General features: G+C 46.2%; 1 protein-coding gene across 1 annotated transcript in view; it reads left to right on the top strand.

The window, feature by feature from the left end:
• The first annotated feature begins 18,296 nt into the window (after positions 1–18,296).
• The window catches only part of LOC121046804 (centrosomal protein of 104 kDa), a 129,780-nt gene continuing 124,310 nt past the window's right edge, over positions 18,297–23,766 (top strand). Inside the window, exons 1-2 of the mRNA XM_042290273.1 lie at positions 18,297–18,409; positions 20,729–20,820. Of these exons, the coding sequence (XP_042146207.1) occupies positions 18,297–18,409; positions 20,729–20,820 (205 nt within the window). The remainder of the gene's footprint in view (positions 18,410–20,728; positions 20,821–23,766) is intronic.

The following is a 23,766-nucleotide window of genomic DNA, read 5'->3' as shown; positions in this document are numbered from 1 at the left end:
AACGCTAGGAGCCGACGAGCCAATCAAACAGCGTCAAAAGTGCAACTCACTGCGCTCATTACCTTTTTTTTTTTGTGGGTGAATTGCCTTCTGACCCAACCAAACGCATAAAGTAGGCGGTGACGTTGCGTTTTAGTCAGCCATTGTGCAGGTATTCCACAGCTGCTAACAGATGGCAGTCTTTCGAAAGAGGTCTTGTTCACAGATTTGCATTTGACCGAGAGCAACTGCATTGCAACCGCTTTTAGGACGACGGAACATACCATAGCAGACTGGCACCATCTGGCAGAGGGCTTTGGAAGTGTCCATACCTGCCTGCGCACAACTATAGTCGACGAAAGCCTAAGGATAACCCGGTAGATGCTCTGCCTCAAGCTTAGCTTTCGGCCTTTGATAACGCTTCGTCACACTCAGCCCAAACCCGGCGGTAGACAACGAGCTCGTGCTGGAGGATTCTTCATAGACTGAAAGTTTGGCCGTACTCGCGAGACAAAATATGCGCACTATCCATAAGATACAGTTGCTTAGATGTCAAGTGCAAAAATTATTTTAGGCCCACAATAAAAAAAAATGATCTGTAAAAAAAAAGTGAAAGCCGTTTACAACTCCCTGTAACACCGAATTAGAGCGCAGCTCTTGAGGAGGAGGAGGGAAGGGTACTGGGGGGGGGTGAAGTGACCTGGGGGGGGGTCACGTGACGATGCCGATGAGGTCACCAGTGACGTCACTGATGACGTCATCAGTGATGATGACGATGACGATGCAGATGCCGGTGACGTCATCAGTGACGATGACGTCATCGGGGAGGTCACGTGACCTCGGCGGGGGTCACGTGACCCTGGGGGTGGTCACGTGACCTGGGGTGTCACGTGACTTCGGGGGGCATCCGCATTGTCATCGTCATCATCACAGATGACGTCATCAGTGACGTCACTGATGACGTCACCGACATCCGCATCGTCATCATCATCATCGCTGATGACGTCATCAGTGACGTCACTGATGACGTCACCGGCATCCGCATCGTCATCGTCATCATCACTGATGACGTCATCAGTGACGTCACTGATGACCTCACCGGCATCCGCATCGTCATCGTCATCATCACTGAAGACGTCATCAGTGATGACGATGATGACGATGCGGATGCCGGTGACGTCATCAGTGACGATGTCATCGGGGAGGTCACGTGACCTCGGCGGGGGTCACGTGACCCTGGGGGTGGTCACGTGACCTGGGGGTGTCACGTGACTTCGGGGAGGGTCACGTGACCTCGGGGGTCACGTGACCAGGGGGGTCACGTGACCTTGGGTGACCTTGGGGGTCACATGACCTTGTGATGACCTTGGGGGGCCACGTGACCTTGGGATGACCTTGGTTACGCCGACGCCGACGGCGACGCCGACGCCGCTCAAGCCGGGAACGGGCCCCTAAGAGCTGCGCTCTAAAAAATAAAAAGGTAATAAGCGCAGATCTGAAGTTTTCCTCGGCTGTCCTTTAGATGGTGCAAGTGTGTGCTGTCGTTGTAAGCAGTTAGAAGTGCTTGAAACGCAGCCTATCACCCACGGTGGAGAAGTGAAAGAGTCAAAATATGAGGTTCACAGTCTTTGGGGGTAAGCGTTCTCAACGTAAACCTAAAATCCCCCCCCTCCCCCCCGAAAAAAAAGGACAGGGGAAAAAGTTTAATGCCAATTTTTAATTGTGCCTACATGCGATTTAGATCGATTTTACATTTCTGTAGATACTGTTATAAGAGGTTCTATACAGGGTGTGCGTAGGTAAACAAAAATTAAAGATGTTTACAACTTCCTGTAATGCCGGATTAGAGCGCAGCTCTGGAGGAGGGAGGGTACGGAAAGGAGGGTATGCCCCTCCTCCTCTCCTTCTCCTCCTCATCTGTGAAGGTCGTGACCTTCGTCGTGGCCTTCACGAGTGACCGCGACCTCACGCGTGACGTCATTATGGGAAATGTCCCATGATGCAACGCGGGGGTCACGAGTGAGACCCCCGCGTTGCATCATGGGACGTTTCCCATAATGCAACGCGCGGGACCCTCGTGACGTCACGTGTGACGTCATTATGGGAAATGTCCCATAATGCAACGCGCAATTACGCTGACGGCGACGGCGACGCCTCTCAATCTGAAAACGGGTGCCTAAAAGCTGCGCTCTAAAACAAATAATGGCCGAACTTCCCGCGGGGGCATGTTACTTCCGGTTGGATATCGTTTTTGCTTGTTTTTGAGGACTCTCACTGAGTAGCTCATACTTTAAAAGTCTCAACGCCGATGACTTACTGCGGTACCTCCTGAAATGTACTTATGCGGGATCGACATGTCTTTTTCATCCCTTGAATGAAAAGAAAGAGCACTTGTCCCTCAAAGAAATTACAAATCTGCCGAAGGTGTCGGGGGTGCATTGTCAGGACTACCTATTCCACTAGCCTGATACATACACGTGACAACGACTTAAAACCGACAAATCTTTAAACGCCCTCAACTACATCGTGAACGGCGAGGCATTGGCGGTGGGCACCTACCTTCCCCAGGCGCCAATGATACGCGCCGACCTTCCCCGCAGGAGTTGCCCCGGGTCTTGGTTTTAGCAGACAACCTTCCGAAAGTTTTTATTACGCTTCCTTCAGCTCGACACGAGTTTGTAATGCACGATTTTCTGTTTGACTTGCTTGCTTTGGTACTCGAGGCTTATTCCCCGGATGACAGTGCACATTGCACTTGTACGTGCCGTAATGGAGGTCGGTCGGTTGAGGCCACGCGGCGCCGGCGCCACATTTTCGCACTTGTCGCGTTGCGCCATCTGTTGGCAGCGCATTGAAGCAAGCTAGCGCAGCTAGCAACATCTGCCGATGCCGTCATCCTGCGATAACCCATGCTCGGCGGCGTCTCTCGTCTCAAGATAATCGACATAACTTCACTTGTGACATTTTGTTCGTGCCGGTACGCATCGGCAACGTAAAAGCGCGACACTGGGACGTTTATAGAGCGTAGCAGTCACGGAAGTGATCGCTAGTGAACCAAGAGTCGACGCACACCCACCCGAACACAAGGTAAACAAAAGTGAAAGCCGTTTACAACTCCCTGTAACGCCGAATTGGAGCGCAGCTCTTGAGGAGGAGGAGTGAAGGGTACTGAGGGGAGGGTAGACCCCTCCTCCTTCTCCTCCTCCTCCCCTCATTCTTTAATTTGCTCGGGGGGGGGTCACGTGACCTTGGGGGGGGGGGGTGTCACGTGACTTCGGGGAGGGGGGTCACGTGACCTCGGGGAGGCGTGACCTGGGGGTCACGTGACCTTGGGTGTCACATGGGGGTCCCCTCAAGGTCACGTGACCTCAGAGGGGTCACGTGACCTGGGGGTCACGTGGGGGTCACCTTGGGGTCACGTGACCTTGAGATGACCTTGGGAGGGGTCACGTGACCTTGGGGAGGAGACCACGTGACCTCGGGGGTCACGTGACCTCAGAGGGGTCATGTGACCTCAGAGGGGTCACGTGACCTTGGGGTCACGTGACCTTGGGGTCACGTGACCTTCAAAGGGTCACGTGACCTTGAGATGACCTTGAGAGGGGTCACGTGACCTTGGGGGTCACGTGATCCCAAGATGACCCCACGTGCCCCCCAAGGTCACGTGACCTTGGGGGTCGCGTGACCTTGAGATGACCTTGGGAGGGGTCACGTGACCTTGGGGTCACGTGACCTTGGGATGACCTTGGTTACGCCGACGGCGACGGCGACGGCGACGGCGACGCCGCTCAAGCCGGGAACGGGCCCCTAAGAGCTGCGCTCTAATAGGAGAACCGGAAATATTTTAGAGCGCAGCTCTTAGGGGCCCGTTTCCGGCTTGAGCGGCGTCGCCGTCGCCGTCGCCGTCGCCGTCGCCGTCGCCGTCGCCGTCGGCGTAACCGCGCGGTGCATCATGGGAAATGTCCCATAATGCACCGCGCGAGCCCCCCCACCGGGGTCACGTGACCTCGTGGGGGGTCACGTGACCCCCCCCCGAGGTCACGTGACTCCCCTGAGGTCACGTGACCCCCTCCTCAAGGTCACGTGACCCCCTCCTCGAGGTCACGTGACCCCCCGATGACGTCATCGTCACTGATGACGTCACCGGCATCCACATCGTCATCGTCATCATCACTGATGACGTCACCAGCATCCACATCGTCATCGTCATCATCACTGATGACATCACCGGCATCCACATCGTCATCGTCATCATCACTGATGACGTCACCGGCATCCGCATCGTCATCGTCATCATTACTGATGACGTCACCGGCATCCACATCGTCATCGTCATCATCACTGATGACGTCACCGGCATCCCCATCGTCATCGTCATCATCACTGATGACGTCACCGGCATCCACATCGTCATCGTCATCATCACTGATGACGTCTCCGGCATCCGCATCGTCATCGTCATCATCACTGATGACGTCACCGGCATCCCCATCGTCATCGTCATCATCACTGATGTCACCGGCATCCACATCGTCATCGTCATCATCACTGATGACGTCACCGGCATCCACATTGTCATCGTCATCATCACTGATGACGTCACCGGCATCCACATCGTCATCGTCATCACCACTGACGACGTCACCGGCATCCGCATCGTCATCGTCACTGATGACGTCATCAGTGACGTCACTCATGTCGTCACCGGCATCCGCATCGTCATCGTCATCATCACTGATGACGTCATCAGCGACGTCACTGATGACGTCACCGACATTCGCATCGTCATCGTCATCATCACTGGTGAAGCCATCAGTGACGTCACTAATGACGTCATCGGTACCCGCATCGTCATCGTCACGGATGACGTCATCAGTGACGTCAGTGATGACATCATCGGCATTGGGGGTCACGTGACCCCCAAGGTCACGTGACCCCCCCCCCCTGGTTAGTTTACCCCCCCCCCCCCCCCCCCCCGTGCCCTTCCCTCGTCCTCCTCAAGAGCTGCGCTCTAATTCGGCGTTACAGGGACTTGTAAGCGGCTTTCATTTTTTATCCCCCTTGTTACGACGCTGCAGAAACCATAACGATACGGACTGATAACAAACTGCGTCTACTCCTGAGCAGCTTGCGGTTAATATTGAAGCCAGGTGAGGGAAAGGAAGAGGGATGGGGGAAAGATAAGACGGCAAGCGCCACTGCGCTTGTGGACATGACAGGGGAACACCCCTGTCATGGCGTTTTTTGACCAATCGCTGCTTTGTTTTTGGCGGTACCGCGCAGAAGAGAATTATGTGTAGAGAATGGTTTAAAATATATTGTTTTTGTAGAAGGATATATTGGCACTGGGAGCTCGTTCCAATACTTACAGGCATGCTCAGAGCGCATTAATTAGGCCTGCGGAAATCAATTGCTGAGACTCACAATCGCTTCAAAGGTTAATGGGAAACCACGTAAAATTAACAAGTTTTTTTGAAGTGCCGAAAACTATCTCTAGGACGGCGACGATATGTTTTACTTCTTTCCAAAGGCTGATTGTAACGGCGATTTAGTTGAACAGTGGCATATAAACGCATCAAGAAATGCATTAAATTACAATAAATAAATACTCGAAGTAGTTAAAATATTTTAGCTTCAATATGTTGCTCAAAGTGCCCTTTTGTTTGCTTCAGTTGATAAAATAACAAAACCGAAAATTGTTAAACTTGTTCGCCTCAAAAGTAATTGTGCTTACCGTTTGTTTACTTCTCCAAACGTTTTTTTTTCTTGTCATATTAGTCCGCTGTTCTAACTAAAGTTGGAAGCGATGCTCGTCTCCCCCAACAAAATTTAAAACACACCATTCTACTTAAAAAAAAAAAAAAAAAAAAAGCGATGCCAGTTGGAATTTTTTAAAACATCAGCCGGCCATGTTTGCCGTCTGGGAGCACAATTTCCAAGGTTGTGAATGTTTCAAACCGAAGTCACCGACAGATTGCGAACGCCAAAGAGATCTTTCACTATTCCCGCCACCGGTGCGAGCTTCCTACGTTCGGTAACGCTTCCGCGTATCCTGCAGAGCCTCGAGCGTGCAGCCGTCGCACGTTGGAAGGCAAAACGAGGGCGTGTTGAAGGCCTTGCGATCGAAAGGGACGCCCTGCTGTTTTTATCCTTTCAGTAGAGAGTTTTAGTACACCGTTTCCATTTCCGCTCCGCTCTGAGGATAAGAAACTGCGCATGCGCGCCCCGCTTCGCCGGAATGGAAAGCGGAGGTCCAAAAACGCGTTTTAGTAGGCCGTGTTTCTTCAGTGTAAAAGTGTTTCGAAAACGCTCGAAAAATTCGCTTGCGTAGCCCCACAAGTAGACGTTTATAGTACTAGTAAGACAAAAAAAAAACTAAACGTTAACACCAAGAGAGTGAAAGGAAGCGTGTTTGTAGAGGTAATAAAAACGAAAGCGAGAATAATAAACACAAAAAATGTAGGCACACACCCGAAGAATATTAAGAAATAAAATATAAATATAATCATTCAACTTTGTGTGCGAGTGAAGCCGAACGTATAAGCATGAGCATGTTGCTCTAAACGGTACTTGCACTGCACGAGCGCGCGTGCTGGTGAAGGACGCTGAAAGACCGGCACTCGCTCTTGTAGCTTCTGCTGCACTCGAATTAAAAATGAAACGGATTTACATATTCGAAGTAGAAAAATTAAAGAAAAGGACGAAGTTTGCGCATTACGAGTACCCCCTTTTGCGAAGTACGAGTACAGTGTTGCACAAGGCTAGCAAGGCACCTGCACGATTAATTCCTGCTCTTCTTAAAAAAGGATACTTACTAACGAGATTAAGCTGCCGAGACATCGAATCTCTGATTTGTATCACTCATGCCATGAAGCGGCGAAGCTTCCTTTCCGAACGCGGTCTGCAGGACATTGCCAACGTAGAAGAGAAATCCTTTAGGAGGCAATCCCGCTTTCAGAGGGACGTGACTGCTCTGCAAGCGGGCTTCACATCCCAGCACCCGACAGATCGGCGCAGGCTGTTGCCAGTCTGGTGAGACGCTTTGCATGGTTCTTTGTCGACTGGCCTATCGCAAGCGTCTGGTCGAACTTGAATGTGCGTTTGCACGGAACTCGTCGGTGTTCTCCAGTATTGTGAATCTCATCGTGGATCACATGAACGAGGGGTTCGACCACCTGCTTACTGACATGAACAAACATAGGTGGTTGATCCTCGTTAAAATGCAGCTGTGCTTACTGGTGAGACCCTGCATATTGCATGCGCGTGGCCGGTCTGAGTTGGAGCGTATTGGCGACGTGAGCGGTCGAAAGCGTCGCTGTGATCGGTCTTCCACAATAAACCGAATGCTGACTATCACGTCAGCAAAGAACTTCCCATTGACAGAAATAAGAGGAATGGAAACACTTCATTTTTGACAGTGTTGCCAGTGTTGGTTTGAGAGTGCTATGATTTCAAGCTTCCACCATGCTCTTTACAAAAACACCTTCAAACTTGTTGTTCACAAGGTAATGACGTCACGAAAGGTAACCATAGGAGGGCGCCACCAAAACATCTCGCCGCCAATAGTTAGCGGAGTGAGCGTGCACTCTGCTTCACAAGTTGCAGAGCGAACTGCCCTCAGAGTCTTTAGCGTGATCGCTTAGATCTCAAAACGGCTGCTCTTACTCAATACGCGTCGATGTTTTTCACCGTGATCTCAGCCTGAAAGAGGTCGACTCAAGAAGTAAAGCGTACGCCCCACGCCTAAAAAGTAAACCATTCCATTTGAGTTCTATGTGAAAGAAAAGAGCATAATCAAACGAAGTGAACGAGTATGCCTTTCAACCAGCATGGTATCGGTAAAGTCGTCTCGTTTTTGTGGACGTTCTATGGCTATGCAGTCAGATGTACAGGAGTGCGTGCTTGAACGCCGATTATACCTGTGCACGGGCCCTCCTGTCGAAAATGCCACTGAAAGTTGTCCACGAGCATAGCGCTCGCAAGCCGCACCAAAGAAACCGTTCCTCTCAACTTTATTTATTAACATTCGCGCGAAATTTTTAAATTGTTTAACTTTCCCCCGGAAAATGTTCGCCTTTGATTTCCTTGGTACATTTAGAAAATAATAGAGACTTGAATACAGCCTTTTTAAAAGTGCATGCCGTGCTGCCACTATTCTTCGAGGCCGCCTTATTTTGGCCAAGCGTCCAGGGAGCAAGAAAGCTGCGTCATTGTTTGTCGCGGATGCGAGTCTAAATGTATTAGACACGACTGCTGCGTCGTTGCTCAATATGAACTCAATTCCAGTCTCGTGCTAAAAGCGATGCCCAATATATAGCGGCCGAATATGTTACCCGGCGGTGCTTTGAAAAGAGTTACCAAAGACGGTCGAAAGAATATTCCACGTTAAGTTTTTAACTGGTGAAAACCACACAGGCATAAACAATGCAAAATTTAGCGAACACAACGCTGGACTTCAAATCAATAACGGTAGATTAGAACGCTTTTCAGAAGTTTCGTTTTGAATTCCGGCGTAGTGGGCCTCGCATGCACAGTTTGACGGCCTCAGAGGTTAGCGGAATTAAGGAACAACTAAATATTTTTTTTTAAATTTACGATACGCATTTTTTTACAACCCTACCATGGAAATACGCTTTATCTTATATGGGTAGCAATTGCCATAACACATGTTTTGATGGTGTTTAAATACTGCCGTGTTGTAAGAGTGCCTTTTTGTTCTTTTTATTTGGCCGACAAACACAAGTGAGCACCCCAGGACAACTGTTGGCGATTCGTTGACCGCACAGCAGGCCCATATGCCGTCCATCAAAGAATCAGAAGCCATAATTTCTTGGTCACAAGAGGGTGCTCGTAGTGAAGCACCAGGCAGTGATGTGCGCCGACGATGTAATTCGTCAGCTGGACAAACCTAGGAAAACCATAGGCATGATGCATGGGATGTAAAAAAACATATTTCCCTCGGTTTTTCTTTTTTGTTTGGCTCAATATTAGTAGGCGTAAACTGATCACAGTGAATCATATCCAGGCTTTTGTTCTGAGCGAAATACTTGTTCAACTAGGCTGAAAGCGTCTAGAATTATTTTAATAAAACAACATTTACTAATGACTGCCATTTTACTTCTCATAAGTGCGTGTGAATATTGCATCTAATCAAAGTACAGTGTTACTGTTGACTTCAGCATCGTAAAAAAAGCCTGTGTTGCGTAGCCTTCTATTGAAAGAAAACACCGTAGCACAAGTTAGGCTGAAACTAGGCAAAAGCTCGAGCCGAAAAACGCACTTTAAAACACACACAAAAAAATGAAAGCAAGTCTAGCCAAGAAAAATAGTTTCATGTCGTTCCCCAAGGCATATACGTACACTGCGAACACAATAAAATCGCTTTTAGTTGCAGCTTATTTCTTTGACAGCTATTAAATGAGCTGAAATTTTGTCGCCCAGGTTAGTGCCCCAAACGAGCGCTTTATTCCACGCCAGTAGCTTAAAGTCAGCCCCTCGAGTTTAAGGTGATAAATAAAAGCAGGATATTGATTGTTCCTGCTAACGGCGTCGCACAGTGTACATAAACACCCCGGCACCCTATCACAAACCGAAGCATACGAAGAAGAAAGAACCAATTTCATTGGGAAAACAAAAACGTAGAGATATAAATGGAGCACTCTCTTTCGCTAATTTTCACTGTCTTGCTGCCTAAAAAAACGTAACAAAATATCTGTCCGTTTGCCGACTGCTCGCCTAGAAAAGTCGAGCCCGCTGGCTTAGACAAGGCAGCACCTGTTCAAACCGTTCAGGGACCGTGAAAGGATTGCGGCCAGCGATTTCCTGAAGCAGCCAGAGATTCTCGACCACCATGAAACGTTTTTTTGAGGACACCGTTTGAGACAAAAGCATCTTAGTGCAGCTAGGTTCACAACGGCCGAGCGCGCTCCCAAGCCAGCTTGTAAGTGGCCAGCACCCATTTCAAATTCACTTCCCAAAAAAACACCATCTACTGAAGCTTTACTGAGAGTGGAACGCGCTTCCTAAAATGGTGAGGAAAGTGGAGCTGACGCTTCACGCTCAAATCCCAGAGCGGGTCGCGCATGCGCGATGGCGAATCCGCTTTCCATAGAGCGGAGCGAGAAAGCGAAAACGGTCTACTAAAACACTCTAATAACTATGGACGTAAGTTAAGCATACGGCTGGTTTGAGAGTATTACTGTCGAGACCGGTTATAACGAAGTTGGTTCTAACAAAATAGCGGCTACAGCGAAGTGATCACGATTTCCCATCCTCCTTTGCACTTCGTTAACCGAAGTCGGTTATAAGGAAATAGCGGATATAGAGAAGTGATTTCCGATTCCCGTTGACTTCGTTATAACCGGTCTCGCTTGAAACAATACAAACACACAACCTTGGCAACAGTGAGATTCAGATTAAAAGACAACAACAAAATAACAGGAAACTAAACGACAGAGAGCGGGAAAGAAGATTGGAAGCATGTATGAAACATGTACACTACGTTTTGTACAGTTTTCTTTCAGGGGAAAAAGTAATTAGTCAAGCTACACCCAGAAAACATCTCTCTCTTTGAGCAAATAAAATCCGTGTCCCTCGCGCACGACTGCCCCACCTCATACAAGTCACGCTCTAATTTTTATCGTAGTGAAAATTAAAACCTTCGTTCCCCCGAAAAAAAAAAAAAAAACTAATTGCTTTAAGAGAAAAAAAAAAAAAAAGCACACGAGTGCTCTACTTGTATTGTTTTTCGTTCCTAGACTTCTAAATATATGGAGGTGTAAATACCAAACAGACAACAATATTATTTAAACAAAGCAGAACATTATTTCACTCCGACGTCCGATACTGCGCGAGCGTGTAACTTTAAAGAGGCTTTCGAGCGCCGTTTTTAGGGTGTCGGTTCTACACTATCAGTATTGGGTTAGTACGGGTGACAATAGATGATCTGCCAAATCATTTTCAAATCAGCTTATGATCTGGCTATGCAATAATCCACGGGAGTCTTGGGTTTCGAAACATAATTTTTCAGATGGTTATTCGAACATTTATGCGGCTTTTTAAAGTCACCCGCGTACATTAGTAACACGTGAATGAGAGCAACTCAAGCATCAAGAAGATCGCTGAGAATGGTACACGCGCTATTGGCGACGTGCGCGATCGAAAGTGTCGCTGTGGTCGGCCTTACGCGATTTACCGATTTTGTAAGGACTTACATTTTGACGGTGTTGCCAATGTTGCTTTTAGAGTGCTATGATTTCAGGCTTCTACCATGCTCATTAGAAACATCACACAACTTGTTGTTCGTGAGGTAATGACGTCAATAGAGGGATCCATAAGAGGGCGCCACCAAACTTCTCGCCGCTGATACGCGCTCGTCTATAGGTACATAGCTTGCTTTGACGTCACGTCAGCCGCCATTGCTCCGTACCATGTTCTTGTACATATCTTGTACATACCTTGTACAGAACACATTTAGCACCATCGAACCTGTTCTTCTCCACATGGCTTGCCAAAAAGAAAAAGTTCGATTTGGCGAGATGTATGCTGCAAAAGGTACGGGCACAGAGAGAGAGAAAGACAACTTTAATGGAACACCACATCAAGAAGCCGCAGGATAGAGGTTTGAGAAGCGTGGTAAAGAGCAATGGCGGCTGCTATGTTGTCATATTACGTTACATGCCCAAGGCATGTATATAGCTCGTCCTATCAATATAAAAGATTCAGAATAAACACAAAGAAATAAAGGCGTCGACAAACGGACGTGCAAAGAGCCATTTGTTTTTAAGTTTTTGCTTCCATAACTGAGATTCCGGTTGTGACGGCAAGCTTCTAAGGTTCATTTGCAACATGCATCCGACACTATCAAGATTGCCGGTCTTCGCGGTTTATAAATATAAGCTCGTTCAGAGCGTGTGCAGTAAATAGTGCACTCAAATATGGCGTGATGTGCGCGACCAAAAGCGTCGGTCTTTCACGATCGGCCAAACGCTCAATGTGACGTCTTGAGTACACTCTAAAAAAAAAGCCCGTGCGTCTAGTTTTTCGCAGAACACTCGGAAAGCCAATCCCCGCAACTTACGAATGCAGCTTAGCGAATGGCGATTCCGAAACATATGTTTAGACCAAAAAACGCAATGTAAGTAATTGTCACAACTCAGTCTGCGTTTTTTGATCCAAAAATATGTTTCGGAATCGCCATTCGCTGAGCTGCCTCCGTAAGTTGCGGGGACTGAATCTCCGAGGTGTTAAATGGGCAAGTAGACGCACGTTTTTTTTTTTTTTTTTTTTTAGAGTGTAGGTGAATTCTGCTGTTCTTGACGGAAATTAGAGTAAGGTGAGACCGTCAGCTTTGACGGTGTTGGCTTAAGAACGCGATGATTGCGAGCCTCCGCCGTACTTTCGACGCACACTATCAAAATTGTCGTTAGCAACTTTAGTTCTGGTGGTGACGTCACGGATAGGCAACGTAAAAAAGCACCACCGAAACATCTCGTCGTTAACAATCGGTGACGGGTGAAGTACCGAGTAGTTGCTGCGCCTCGAGCGCGAGCTTTCTGCCTTTGAAAACATTTCGTCGCACGCGCATTCAGAGCATGGTGGAAGGCAACGAGCGTGTGCTGGAGGCGGAGCACGTACCCGGTTCTTAACCTGTCGCCGACTGTAGTGCCGCAGACGCCAGCACGTGCAGCGCATGTATCAACACTCGCAGCATGCTCCTTGGTACTTGGCTAATTTAGAAAAAAAAAAAAAAATTAATCTGGTAACGCTAAAAAAAAGAAAAAAAAGAAAAGGAAACCGCTGTTTTAGCAGTGTACTGCTACAATGTGTCGAACTGCCGTAGAAAGCAACAGGTTCAAGCATCCCGTCTGTACTCCCTGCATAAAAGCTCGTGTAGCACGCGCGTGCAGCTTACTTTACCAGGCTGGCACACGCTTGGTCGATTCACGAGCTGCTCAAATGTGGTGCACGCGCACCCGCCTAACAGCCCGTTTACACGGAGAAAAACTATGAGGGGGAAGAAGACGAGAGTGTGCAGGGATGTTAGGGCGCCTTTCGCTGATTGCAAGGATAGTGGGTAGGCGCAAAGACTAGCTGCCTTTGCCTCTATGCGCTACCTCCCTCCAATCAAAGAGAGCAAAAGCGTCGTCTGCTCATCACTTGGGGTCTGGCGTTCGAACGCCGGCGTTCAGCGTTCGGCCCCCGAACGCAAGGCTCTGCGCGAGGAGCAGGCGGCACTATTGTTCCTACTGATTGTATGGAGAAAGCGGGTGCATATAAAGGCAACCAGCCTATGCGCATACCCACTATCGTACCAGTCAGAGAAAGGCGCTCGGACGTCAACGCAGGCCCTCATCTCCTCCTCTTTTTTCAGTTTCCCTTCGTATAGGCCTTTTACTAAACTACCCAAGCACCAAGAATCATGCTATGATTGTAGTAACACGCTCGGAACATGCTGGTTATGGCAGCACTATACTTCGCTTCACCTTATGTGCGAGCGAAGGCAAAGCTGGAAGCGGCAGCACGAAACCTCCGTGCCTTCAGGCTTTGCTCGAGCGCGCGAGCTGGGCAGAAACGCAAAAAGCGCTGGTCTCGCGCTTCTAGCTTTGGCTTCGCTCGCAGATAGAATGAAACGAAGTATAGCTGTTCCAGTGCAAAACCCTTAATAACCAAACGAGACTTGCACGTGCGTTTGTCTACGCCCTATTTGATATAATTACTTTATATTTCTTCTACCAAATAAAACGAGCGCGTGGAGCGCGTGCAACACGTGTACCTTGAATAGACCTATTGCTATATTACCCAAACATCAAGGAGAATGCAGGGATTGGCGTTCCACGCGCCACACGCGAACGCCTTCTCCGAATAAAAGATTCATAGCGGATACACAAAATAAATCGTTGACGAACGCGCGTGCAAGATGCAATTTGTTTTAGGTATTTGCTTTAGAAAAGTTACTACTGCTGAGGCCAGCATGCGCTGTGGGTGTAACACCAATCCCTTCTTCTCCTTGATTCAAATTTCAAACGTACATACCGGTTATTGGGCACGCGAACGTAGTTTTGGAAGTCATTTTATGTCTTTTTTTTTTTTAGTGCTCAACTCTGAGGTGGTGGAATATAAATAATAAAGCAAAAATGGCCGCCTTGATTTTCCTGTCGTCGCCGGACTGGGTTGTAAACTCGCCCCCGGGCTAAATGGAAATAATACAAAAAAAAAAAAGACCGCTGAGAACGCCATAGTTGTCAGCGTTTCAACGAGATAATCGCGATAAGCAATAATTTTAACGAAATATACGAGCGATGAGCACTTAGAAGCAAGCACGTAAACCAGTGTGCAGACGACGAACATCGACCTAGGTAATGCACGACCGCCGTTTTTGTTCATTTTAAACATTTTACCGCCTCCGAGTTCAGCTCCGACGATAGACATCAATCTGTTTTGCAGAATGACGTTTGCGTGCCCAATTTCAGATTGTACTTACATTCGCGGACAATATGAAAAAGCCCAGGCGAGCGCGTGACTCCGAACACCTCCGGTGCTATCTGACAGATGAAAGATTGATTATCATCGAGGCTATTGTGTGAACGAGCGGCATCCTAGCCGCTGTTCAATATTTGTCATTACTCTCTCTTTTGTTCAGCAAACGATCGCTGAGTCAACACCGATAGTAGTCCTGTTCGGTGAAATAAACTAAAATGCACTTGTCGCCATTTATTCCGTGACCTTACTATCAAACATCCGAAAACTGATCGCTCAACCTGCCGACCCCGTGGATTCAGCCACGCTTGTTTTTGCCTTTTGTCAGGGAATGCCTCTACATTCGTCAAAATCAACATCAATGCGGTGACAGATGGCTAAGCGGGAAGTGAGGACAAAACTTGAGACCGCTAAAGCCTCGATTATGATTAAGCATTCTTCTGATAGATAGTGCTGCAGGCTTTGTAAGCTACGCGATCGCCTTGGAATTTTCATATCTTCCGCAGCCGTACGTTTACAATTTAAATTCTGCAAGGCGTGCCAAATGTGCTGGTCTTTACTAATACCACTGGATTCTGGGAAAGTAGCCCCAGGCTCCCATAGGGTCGCCAGTTGGGTTCACGGACTGAGCGGTTTCTCTTTGATCTCTCAGTTCTTGATGAGCCGATTTGAATTCGCTGGTGACAGGTAGCTTTACAGCGACGTTTCTTGTATACTGAGATTTTGTCTTCCATACACTGGCGAAACAAGCGCACATCTTTGCACCACCACCACATTAGGAGTAGGTGCTTGGCGGCATTGAAAAATCATTTTCCTGTCTTTAAATACGCAATAAGGACAATAACACTGTAAAAAGTCTGTCGAGATCAACAGGATTGATAAGTATATTGGACGAAAAGCGCCAAAGACGCTTATATTTGAGAGGAACGGTTTCAGGTGATGCTACATAGCGATCTTAGTGAGTCTGGTTCAGAACAACCCTTTCAAAATATCAAAGATATTAATCGACCGAAATGACTATTGCTATGGCAACTGAGACCAATCAGCCAATCACAGTGAGAGGTTTGGTTGTTTGTAAGTTAGTATCTGTTTGTGTCCGGGTAGCAGACAGGGAAGGCTTTCTCAGCATCTAGAACGTTTAGTCGTTACAGCAGGCAGAGAAGGCTTTCCAATGATCCAGTGACTTTAGTCATTACGGCCGCTTTATATACTTTTAGTCCTCATCTCTTAATACCGCGTACCCAGGTCTCAAAGCCACCGGCACAAAAACTTGGATTTGGGCTGGTTGGTTCATAACGATGAAAAGGTTTATAAACCGCGAACAAAACGAGGACAAAGAAGACACGAATACAATAAAACAGGTGTTAACTCTCAACTGACTTTTATTTGAAGTCATCATCACATATATACACGCACTCCTCTGCCCGACCCGCATCACCAAACAATCACCACTTCTAGAAGCAGCCGCTCAGAAACGTCACTCCTTTTGATGCGAAGCATTATCTGTCCCATGGAGCGAAGCCGGCATTGTCTGTAACCGTTATTTGTAACCGCTTGCAGCAGAAAAGCGGCGCATAAATTCTCATTCCCAATATAACACAAAGAAAATCACAGATTTCTCGTCATGGAAGCCGTCGTCAAGTCGGCAGGGTTCGCCGCGCCTGCTTACAGGTAAATCCCTTACATGTTTCAAAAGTAGCGCAACGTTCGTCGATGCACGAAGCATGTGCAACGTGCAGCCCTTGGGAAGGTCATGGCGGCACAGTGTAGCACTGAGTTAGATTTCAGACGCCATGAATTTCCCAGAAGTGGCACGCGGCACGTGTCTCGAGCATTTCTACAACAACGAATGGCGCCACTTTTCCCAGGATAGAGGGGCTTTACCCAGAGGGGGAGCGTGATGGTCTCCACCGAAGCGCCGTGCGTAATAGGAAAACATAGCGCTTTGCTTGTAGGAGTACGCTGCGTGTAGGAATGCTTTCGCATTCTTACACGTAAGCAGTGTTAAGTGTCTCTGTTGAATTTTAAGTAAGTAAATAGATGGCGCTAACACACTTGCCATTTGTCTTCTTTTTTTATCAAAAAGATTTGCTCACTGTGTTAGCGCAACCTCTATTTATTTACTTACAAGATAAGTGACCTTTCTGGACGGCGGTTTGTAGAAGTTGTGCTTGGTCGTTGATGCGGGTCGGGCAGAGGAGTGTGTGCATATATGTGACGATGACTTCAAATAAAAATCATTTGACAGTTAGCGCCTGTTCTTTTTAGAGCGCAGCTCTTAGGGGCCCGTTTCCAGCCTGAGCGGCGTCGGCGTCGCCGTTGGCGTCGCCGTCGGCGTCGGCGTCGGCGTCGGCGTAACCGCGCCCCTCCCTCTCCTCCTCCTCCCCCTCCTCCTCCTCTTCCTCCTCCTCTTCCTCCTTCTCCTTCTCCTCCTCCCCTCATTGTGTAGTATGGTCCGGGCGGGTCACGTGACCTCGGAGGGAGGGGGTCACATGACCCGTTTCCAGCCTGTGCGGCGTCGGCGTTGGCGTCGGCGTCGGCGTCGCCCTCCCCCTCCTCCTCCTCCCCCTCCGCTCCTCCTCCTCCCCCGCCAAGGTCACGTGACCCTGGGGGGTGACTCCCCTCCCCCCGCCGGTCACGTGACGGCCCGCCCGAGGTCATGTGATCCCGTCCCCTCGAGGTCACGTGACCCCCCGGACCTCTGCCCTTCTCCTCCTCCCCTCATTGTCTAGCATGGTTCGGGGGGGGGAAAGGGTCGCATAAGAGCACAGCTCTTACGCGACCCTTTCGTCCGGTTTGAGCGGCAAGGAGGAAAGCAGTACGAAGGTGGAGGAGGGGGGGAGGAGAGACGAGGAGGCGGAGGCGAGGGGAGGGGAGGAGCTTGAAGGACGAGGAGGAGGTAAAGGAGAGGGAGGGGGAGCAGGAGGGGAGGAGGACTAGCAGGCATGATCACGAGGCAGGAGGAGGAATATACCCTCCACTCCTCCTCCTCAAGAGCTGCGCTCCAATTCGGCGTTACAGGAAGTTGTAAACGGCTTTCACTTTTTTTCTTCGTGTCTTCGTCGTCGTTGTTTTGGTTGCGCTTTTTAATTATTTTAATCACCGTCACGCTCGCTTCCCGATAAACGTTTTCTTTTATTATTTCCTGAGTATCGCCGTACGCTCTATGTTTAAGCGCGTTCTGACAGCGAGCGTTCGCCAGAAATCACCGGCACCGTCAAAACTGTTGTTCGTAGAAGACGATAAGTCACTTGACCCACAGCTCGTGCTGATAACGACATGTGCATACTTTCTAAGGAACGCTTGACCTTACCTTAAAACGCAGTCCTACAGCTCGTACATCGTACAAAAGACTCGGTGTTCGCTTCATACGTTTACTTCATACGTACGTATGCTTCGTCGAACAGGTCTGCAGAAAGAGTTTGTTGACCAAAGTGACCGCCATACAAGGAAAACTTCAGCCAGTCTCTACAGACTGTCTTTCTTATTGCGTATCAGCAATGCCACCGCAGCTTTACGTAAAACCTGCGTGGAACCACCGAAAACCGTTACCGATCCGTTGTAAACAGCGAGAGGTACGTTTATATAATCGCTAGTAAAAGAAGAAACAAAAACCACTTTCGATTAAAAAGCGATGGCGGTGAGGCGAAGCTACTTTCCCCCGTCGGCAGGGGCAGTTTGTGCAGACGTTACCACTAGCAACGGCGAACGCCCGTCGGCTGGTCGCGCGCTGCGGTTCGCCGACGTCGCCGCGCACGGGGGACGGCTCTCTCTGTCGGAATGCGCCAGGAATACGGAGCGGACGACGGTGACGGGTGTCCGCTGCACTGAGCCACGCCATGCCTCGCAAGGTAAACTTCAGCGTAGTGCAAGTGAGCGGCGAAGACGAGAACTTCCAGGCGGTCGAACTGAACTTGCACGGACCGACCGTCAAGGGCTGGCTCTCGAAAAAGTAAGTTCTTTTTTTTTTCTTTCTTGGGCTTCTATTTGTTTTTCTTTGTATTATATTGCACCCTCCTTTTCGGGGAGTAGTATAGGGATGTGACGCGTTTGTTTACAACCGAGAAGAGCGCGTGATCCGAAACGCGTAACCGAAGTGTAACGTTGAAGCAATCTAGAAATTAGTGGAGATCATTTTTCGGAGATTACATCGGGATTACGTGTGCGATGTGCAAACGTTGCTGCGCAGTTAGTTGTTTTCTTTGTTCAAAGTTTGTTTTCGTCGCCCCATTTGCTCACTGGTATCGATCTGTTAGTTTTCATTCCTCTCACTTGGATAAAAAGAGCTAATGCCTAATTTTTTGTTTCGGAGGTCCCTGAACTTATACGACACAAGTTTCGGCGTGTTTTATGTTTTAAAATAGTATTTTAAAATCGATGATAAAATATATATCGGTTTGCCGCTTCCTTTCTTTTTTGGTGATACTATATGTTTATTATTTGTTTGTTTATTCTTGGGCCAAGTTATTTTACAGAAAAATTTGTTTGTGTTAGTGGGGGAAATATTCTTGTTTTTTTGCAATGAAAATCTAGAAGACACAGCGATTTCCGTACATGTCCCCAAATTTTGTTGTGAAAACTAGTGAAAACAACTGCAAAAGTTAAGCCATTTATAGAATTTTAGTGGGAAAAACCTTTTTTGTAGATTTAAAAACAAACAGCTCGCGCACCCTAAAATTTGGGTTCAAAATCCAGCCATCTACTGGTTTACGTCCTTTTAATAAATATTATATTAGTTTACCATTCGATCAGTATATGCAGCGCTATTTTTTTATTCGTAGATTAAATTCCGTCGTCCCTACACGTCCTCTTTATCAAATACAAATTAAGTTTATCCAAACGAAAATAGGAAGGTATAAAACCAAGATTTTGATTCATTTTAGAGAACGTTTTGTACCTGTGTCTGCGCCGCTTTGAAACATTAATAGTAAACATGAATCCGTGGAATGCGCGCGCCGTTTGTTATTTATTCGTAGGCTTCAATATTTTTTTCTTTAATTAAAAAAAAGTATATTTGCGAGGTGAAATTTAATACCAACAAGAACGCAATACATACATTTTTATCTCGATGAGCGCCACTATTGTTTACCTGCTGTTCGTTGGCGAAATGTAAAAGACAAAAAAATATTTTTGGTGGGTTGCTTTCCCGCATGAAGGGTGTGTATGTGGAGAAGCCAGAGTGACAGGAGCACCAATCACGCTTTGAAAAAACAAAACAAGAAGAGGACGACGGCGCATTTACTGTGCGTGATTCGTTTGGCCAGTTACAGCAAAGGCACGAAGAGAACGAGCGACATGACGACGCACATTTTTTTGACGCAGCTTTATTAAAAGTATATTCATTTCAAACTTCGAGAAGAATCAATATATTATACATTTTGAATTCTCGATCCATCGATTGATGGATTGATGGAGTGATTTGTGTATTTACTGGCCTCTTTCATTTGAGCGTCCCACAACTAATTTTACGCCTTCTCGTTGTGCGCATTAAAAATAGTGGAAAAAAACAACAACTAGCAAACAATAATAATTGTGCTTAAGGGATGTGGTTTTGTGCGTCCTGGTCACGCGTAGAAACCTGGCATTTGGGAACGCGTCGCAGCCCTGCTACCGCGAACAAGCCAACACAAGCTTTTTCACGTACTTGTTTTTTTTTTCTTCCAAAATTGAGCCGTTTTCATAAAACTAAATAGTGTGATGGGAAGTCCTCACCCAGGATACTGACTTAAGCTGTTTGGTGCGCATTAATACTCTGAGTAAAATGCAGAAACGAGACGATGTCGTTTTCGCTTTTTCGCGTTAAGTGTGTAACGCAGTGTACGCAGACTTAGTATAGAAATGATTGCTTTGTATGGGGGTCCTACGGAAGAAAAGAACGAATAACACATATTCAGTAAGTAGAAATTTAGATAATTATTTGCTCGTGTTCATTATGCGGCACGTCTTGAATAAAACTAGAGATTAAGAAAGAAACATTGTAATAAATTAACAAGGAGGTAGCGGTTATCTTTTGAAGGGGTGTGTAAAATTATTCTCGTGCGCAGTAGTACAGGAGTTCATTCTGTATACTGTATTTTCTAGAGTATTCGTAATTGTAATCAACTACTTTTCAAACGTAACATGTACTGCTAGGCTAACTTTGATGCAGCAATCTAACGGTGTGACATAAAATAACCAAACAAAAAATTGCGGGTTTTATGACGTCATGTTTTAGCGCTTGCGGGGACCGTGGTGCTCGGAATATCCCATAAATGATGCGATTTGATTTCAGGTACTCGACCTATCCCCAAGAAATCGTCATTCAACTCGAGACAAAGTGCAGGATATGTCGGATACAAATTTTATCGCACCAATACTGCATCGGTAAGTTTGTATTTGTATCATGATTCGTAGGTGTGCCCGAAAAAGTACCCCATTTTATCAAATATTTCAAGAGTTGATTTTTTTTTAAATATTGTTTCTTAACCTAACTTTGCCAAGTTACGACTACTTAAATTTGTTGCGGTTAAAAAAGAAGTAATTACATAGGAACACAAATTTACGTGCTCAAATTTATGAAACAATTGCGCTAAAATTTTATATGAAACGGCAATTCTGGCTGCGTGCCAGTCACTGTTCCACTTCCTTAATTTTGTTCTCGTTAACCTTATAAGCTCAGTAGATCGGATAAAGTAATGCAGAAATGCTAGGTCACTGAAAAATATTAAAACTGTTCGCGCGGGGTCTTGAAGTGAATAAAACAAATTTCCCTTGCAGTTTTAGAAATGTGACAATAATTGTAAGGAAAAAAATAGAAATGTAAAATAAACTGGCATAAGAGTTTCATAATTACATTTTTTGGATAAACTAATACATTCTGAGGTTAAGGCGTAATGAGAAACTAACTGGGAATGAATTGTCAAAGAAATTTCGGGTTTGCCAACTCAGCTAATGTTTCTTTTGAGAAAAACACGCAGTAATCCGACGAGGCATCTGCCTTGCCAATTTGAAACTACCAGTTTGTAAGATCATAAGTGAGCTTGTGATAGAAATACATTTGGAAAAAAAGTCGTCGCTTCTGTGTTTTTTCTGTAATGAGATAAACCTAACATCCAGGGCTTTGTAGGAATCGAAAGTGCTATCAGTTTCGATTCCATTAAAACATTAAATATTTCCCTAATTCGGTTTAATGCAAAAAGTATTACTACTTTTAAACTCACAGTTCGGACGCAAGTATGTGCTCGTCTCTTGATCTTAAACGTGTGGAGTCGTATTGGGGTACGAACAAACTATTCAGTGTGTGCCCGTGTCTGCGTGTGCTTGTAAAGAAATAAGATAAGATCGAGCTGTGCTTATTATAACGTCACAAAAAAAAGAGCGTGAGGATTTATATAAACCCTACCAATAACAACTTAAAAAAAAAAAAAAACGCATGACATATTATATGCATTTTTCTGCATAAGAACGGACAGGTTAATTCGAGGTTTGGCTATGGCTGTCTACATTACCTTCCTTCTCAGAGTACACTTAAATGACAGTATTCTGTTTCACTTGTCCTTAATTATTTTTTTGCGATATTTTATATAAATAAATTTAGCACTCATCAGCCGAAATCATTTTAAGCGTTTCATTTGTATAATATGTATATAATATATAAGAGATTGCTTTGAACTACTGAAAACTGCTAAGAAAACTAATTAATTTTTCGACTTTTTTAATGGTTTTCTTGTCATAATATATGGGTAGTATATACAAGTAAATATACATATATATATATATTTTTTTTTAACATTTTTTGGTAGGGGTCGTTAAGATAAACATAATGTTTCCCGGGCTGTTTCTTATCCGGGACGTTAAAGATATAATGGTGGTTTCGAATATAAATAGTGGCATGAAATTTGTCTTGCTAAAATCCGTCTGACTTTGACTGTTTCTTTTGTATTTGTTGCAAACTCCGCGATACTGTAGACGCAAACAAGCCATTGCAGCTCTTTTTTCTCGGCATTCAAAGGCTGTTATCCAAATTACTATAGCCGTGGAAAGTGATCTGTTAGGATACTAACCTAAGTGATACATTTAGATGCCTACCAGAACCGTTTCAAAGTAAAATGCGAAAAAGTTCCGAAGTCGTGTTCGGGCTAACAGTGTCACAGGGTCTACGCTACGCGAAAAAGTTCCGAAGTGTCACAGGGTCTACGCTACAAAGCTGTGACGTAAAGACGAAAGTATTCGGAAATAAGCACTGTCATTTACGCTTAATATGACAATGCACTGCGGTTCAAATTTAAAACTGTAACCGAATCGTAAAAGATAAAAATAAAAAAAAAAGAAACAAGACGCGCGCGGGACACGCAGCTTGAAACATCGCATATTATTTCTGAGGGCAAGCAAAAATAAAACGACGCAATTTTTGTATTTCTTGTTCGCAGCTAATTTTATACTCTTCAATTTCAATTAATGTCGGTCGGTTTCAATCAAATGCGACTGCTATTTTGAGGATTTTTCAGAATATACCCAAAACTCCAAGGACAATTTACAGCGCACGCGAATCAAAATACATTTCCCGAAAAGCGTTAGAATTGGATTTGACGTTGTATTAGGAAGGAAAGATGACTGCGTTTTCCTTACTGCCAAAATAAACAACCCTCAGTTCCGCAAGAATGTATTGCTTGTAATCGCGACTCCAGGCCGAAGTTTTGTAATACTCGATTCACACGACCAGCGTAAAGTTACCTTCGTTAACATAGATCCCTTTCCCATCGGCGAATCAGCCAGCGCTCTCGGGTCGCGAGCACGTGCCACGTGCGGAGAATCGCGAACTGATTCGCCGCGGACCATAAAGGTCCTTTATCTAAAGGAACCTTTATGATCGCGTGAAAGGGGTATAACTTACCGTTATCTGATTCAAACGTGGATAAGGATACTTTGGGCACTGAACATGTTCGCAATATCGCTTACAACTTTCGAACAAAATAACAGCAAGTTTTGAAACTCTGGGATCAAAACACAATTGTATTACTTTAGTTGCTCGGAAAGTGAGCGTGCGGCGTTACGCAGTTTACTTTATGGCGAGAGAATCTCGGTTCTTTTCTATGCTAAATATCCTTTACTTACGATTTAGAAGCTTTTATTGAGACTAAGCTTTATTTGAGAACCCCAAGATTCTACTAGATAACAGAAAGTATAAAACAGGGAGAGGGCGAAACACAGACGAAACACAGACGAAACACAGACTCGTCTGTGTTTCGTCCTCTCTCTGTTTTATACTTTCTGTTATCTGGCATCTTACCAACACGCTCGTTAGGAATATAATACCCAAGATTCTAAGTC

Source organism: Ixodes scapularis, unplaced genomic scaffold (assembly GCF_016920785.2).
Source record: "Ixodes scapularis isolate PalLabHiFi unplaced genomic scaffold, ASM1692078v2 PGA_scaffold1__304_contigs__length_218370807, whole genome shotgun sequence".
In the NCBI taxonomy this organism is placed as follows: Eukaryota; Metazoa; Arthropoda; class Arachnida; order Ixodida; family Ixodidae; genus Ixodes; species Ixodes scapularis.
This window is presented reverse-complemented; position numbering and strand designations above follow the sequence as displayed.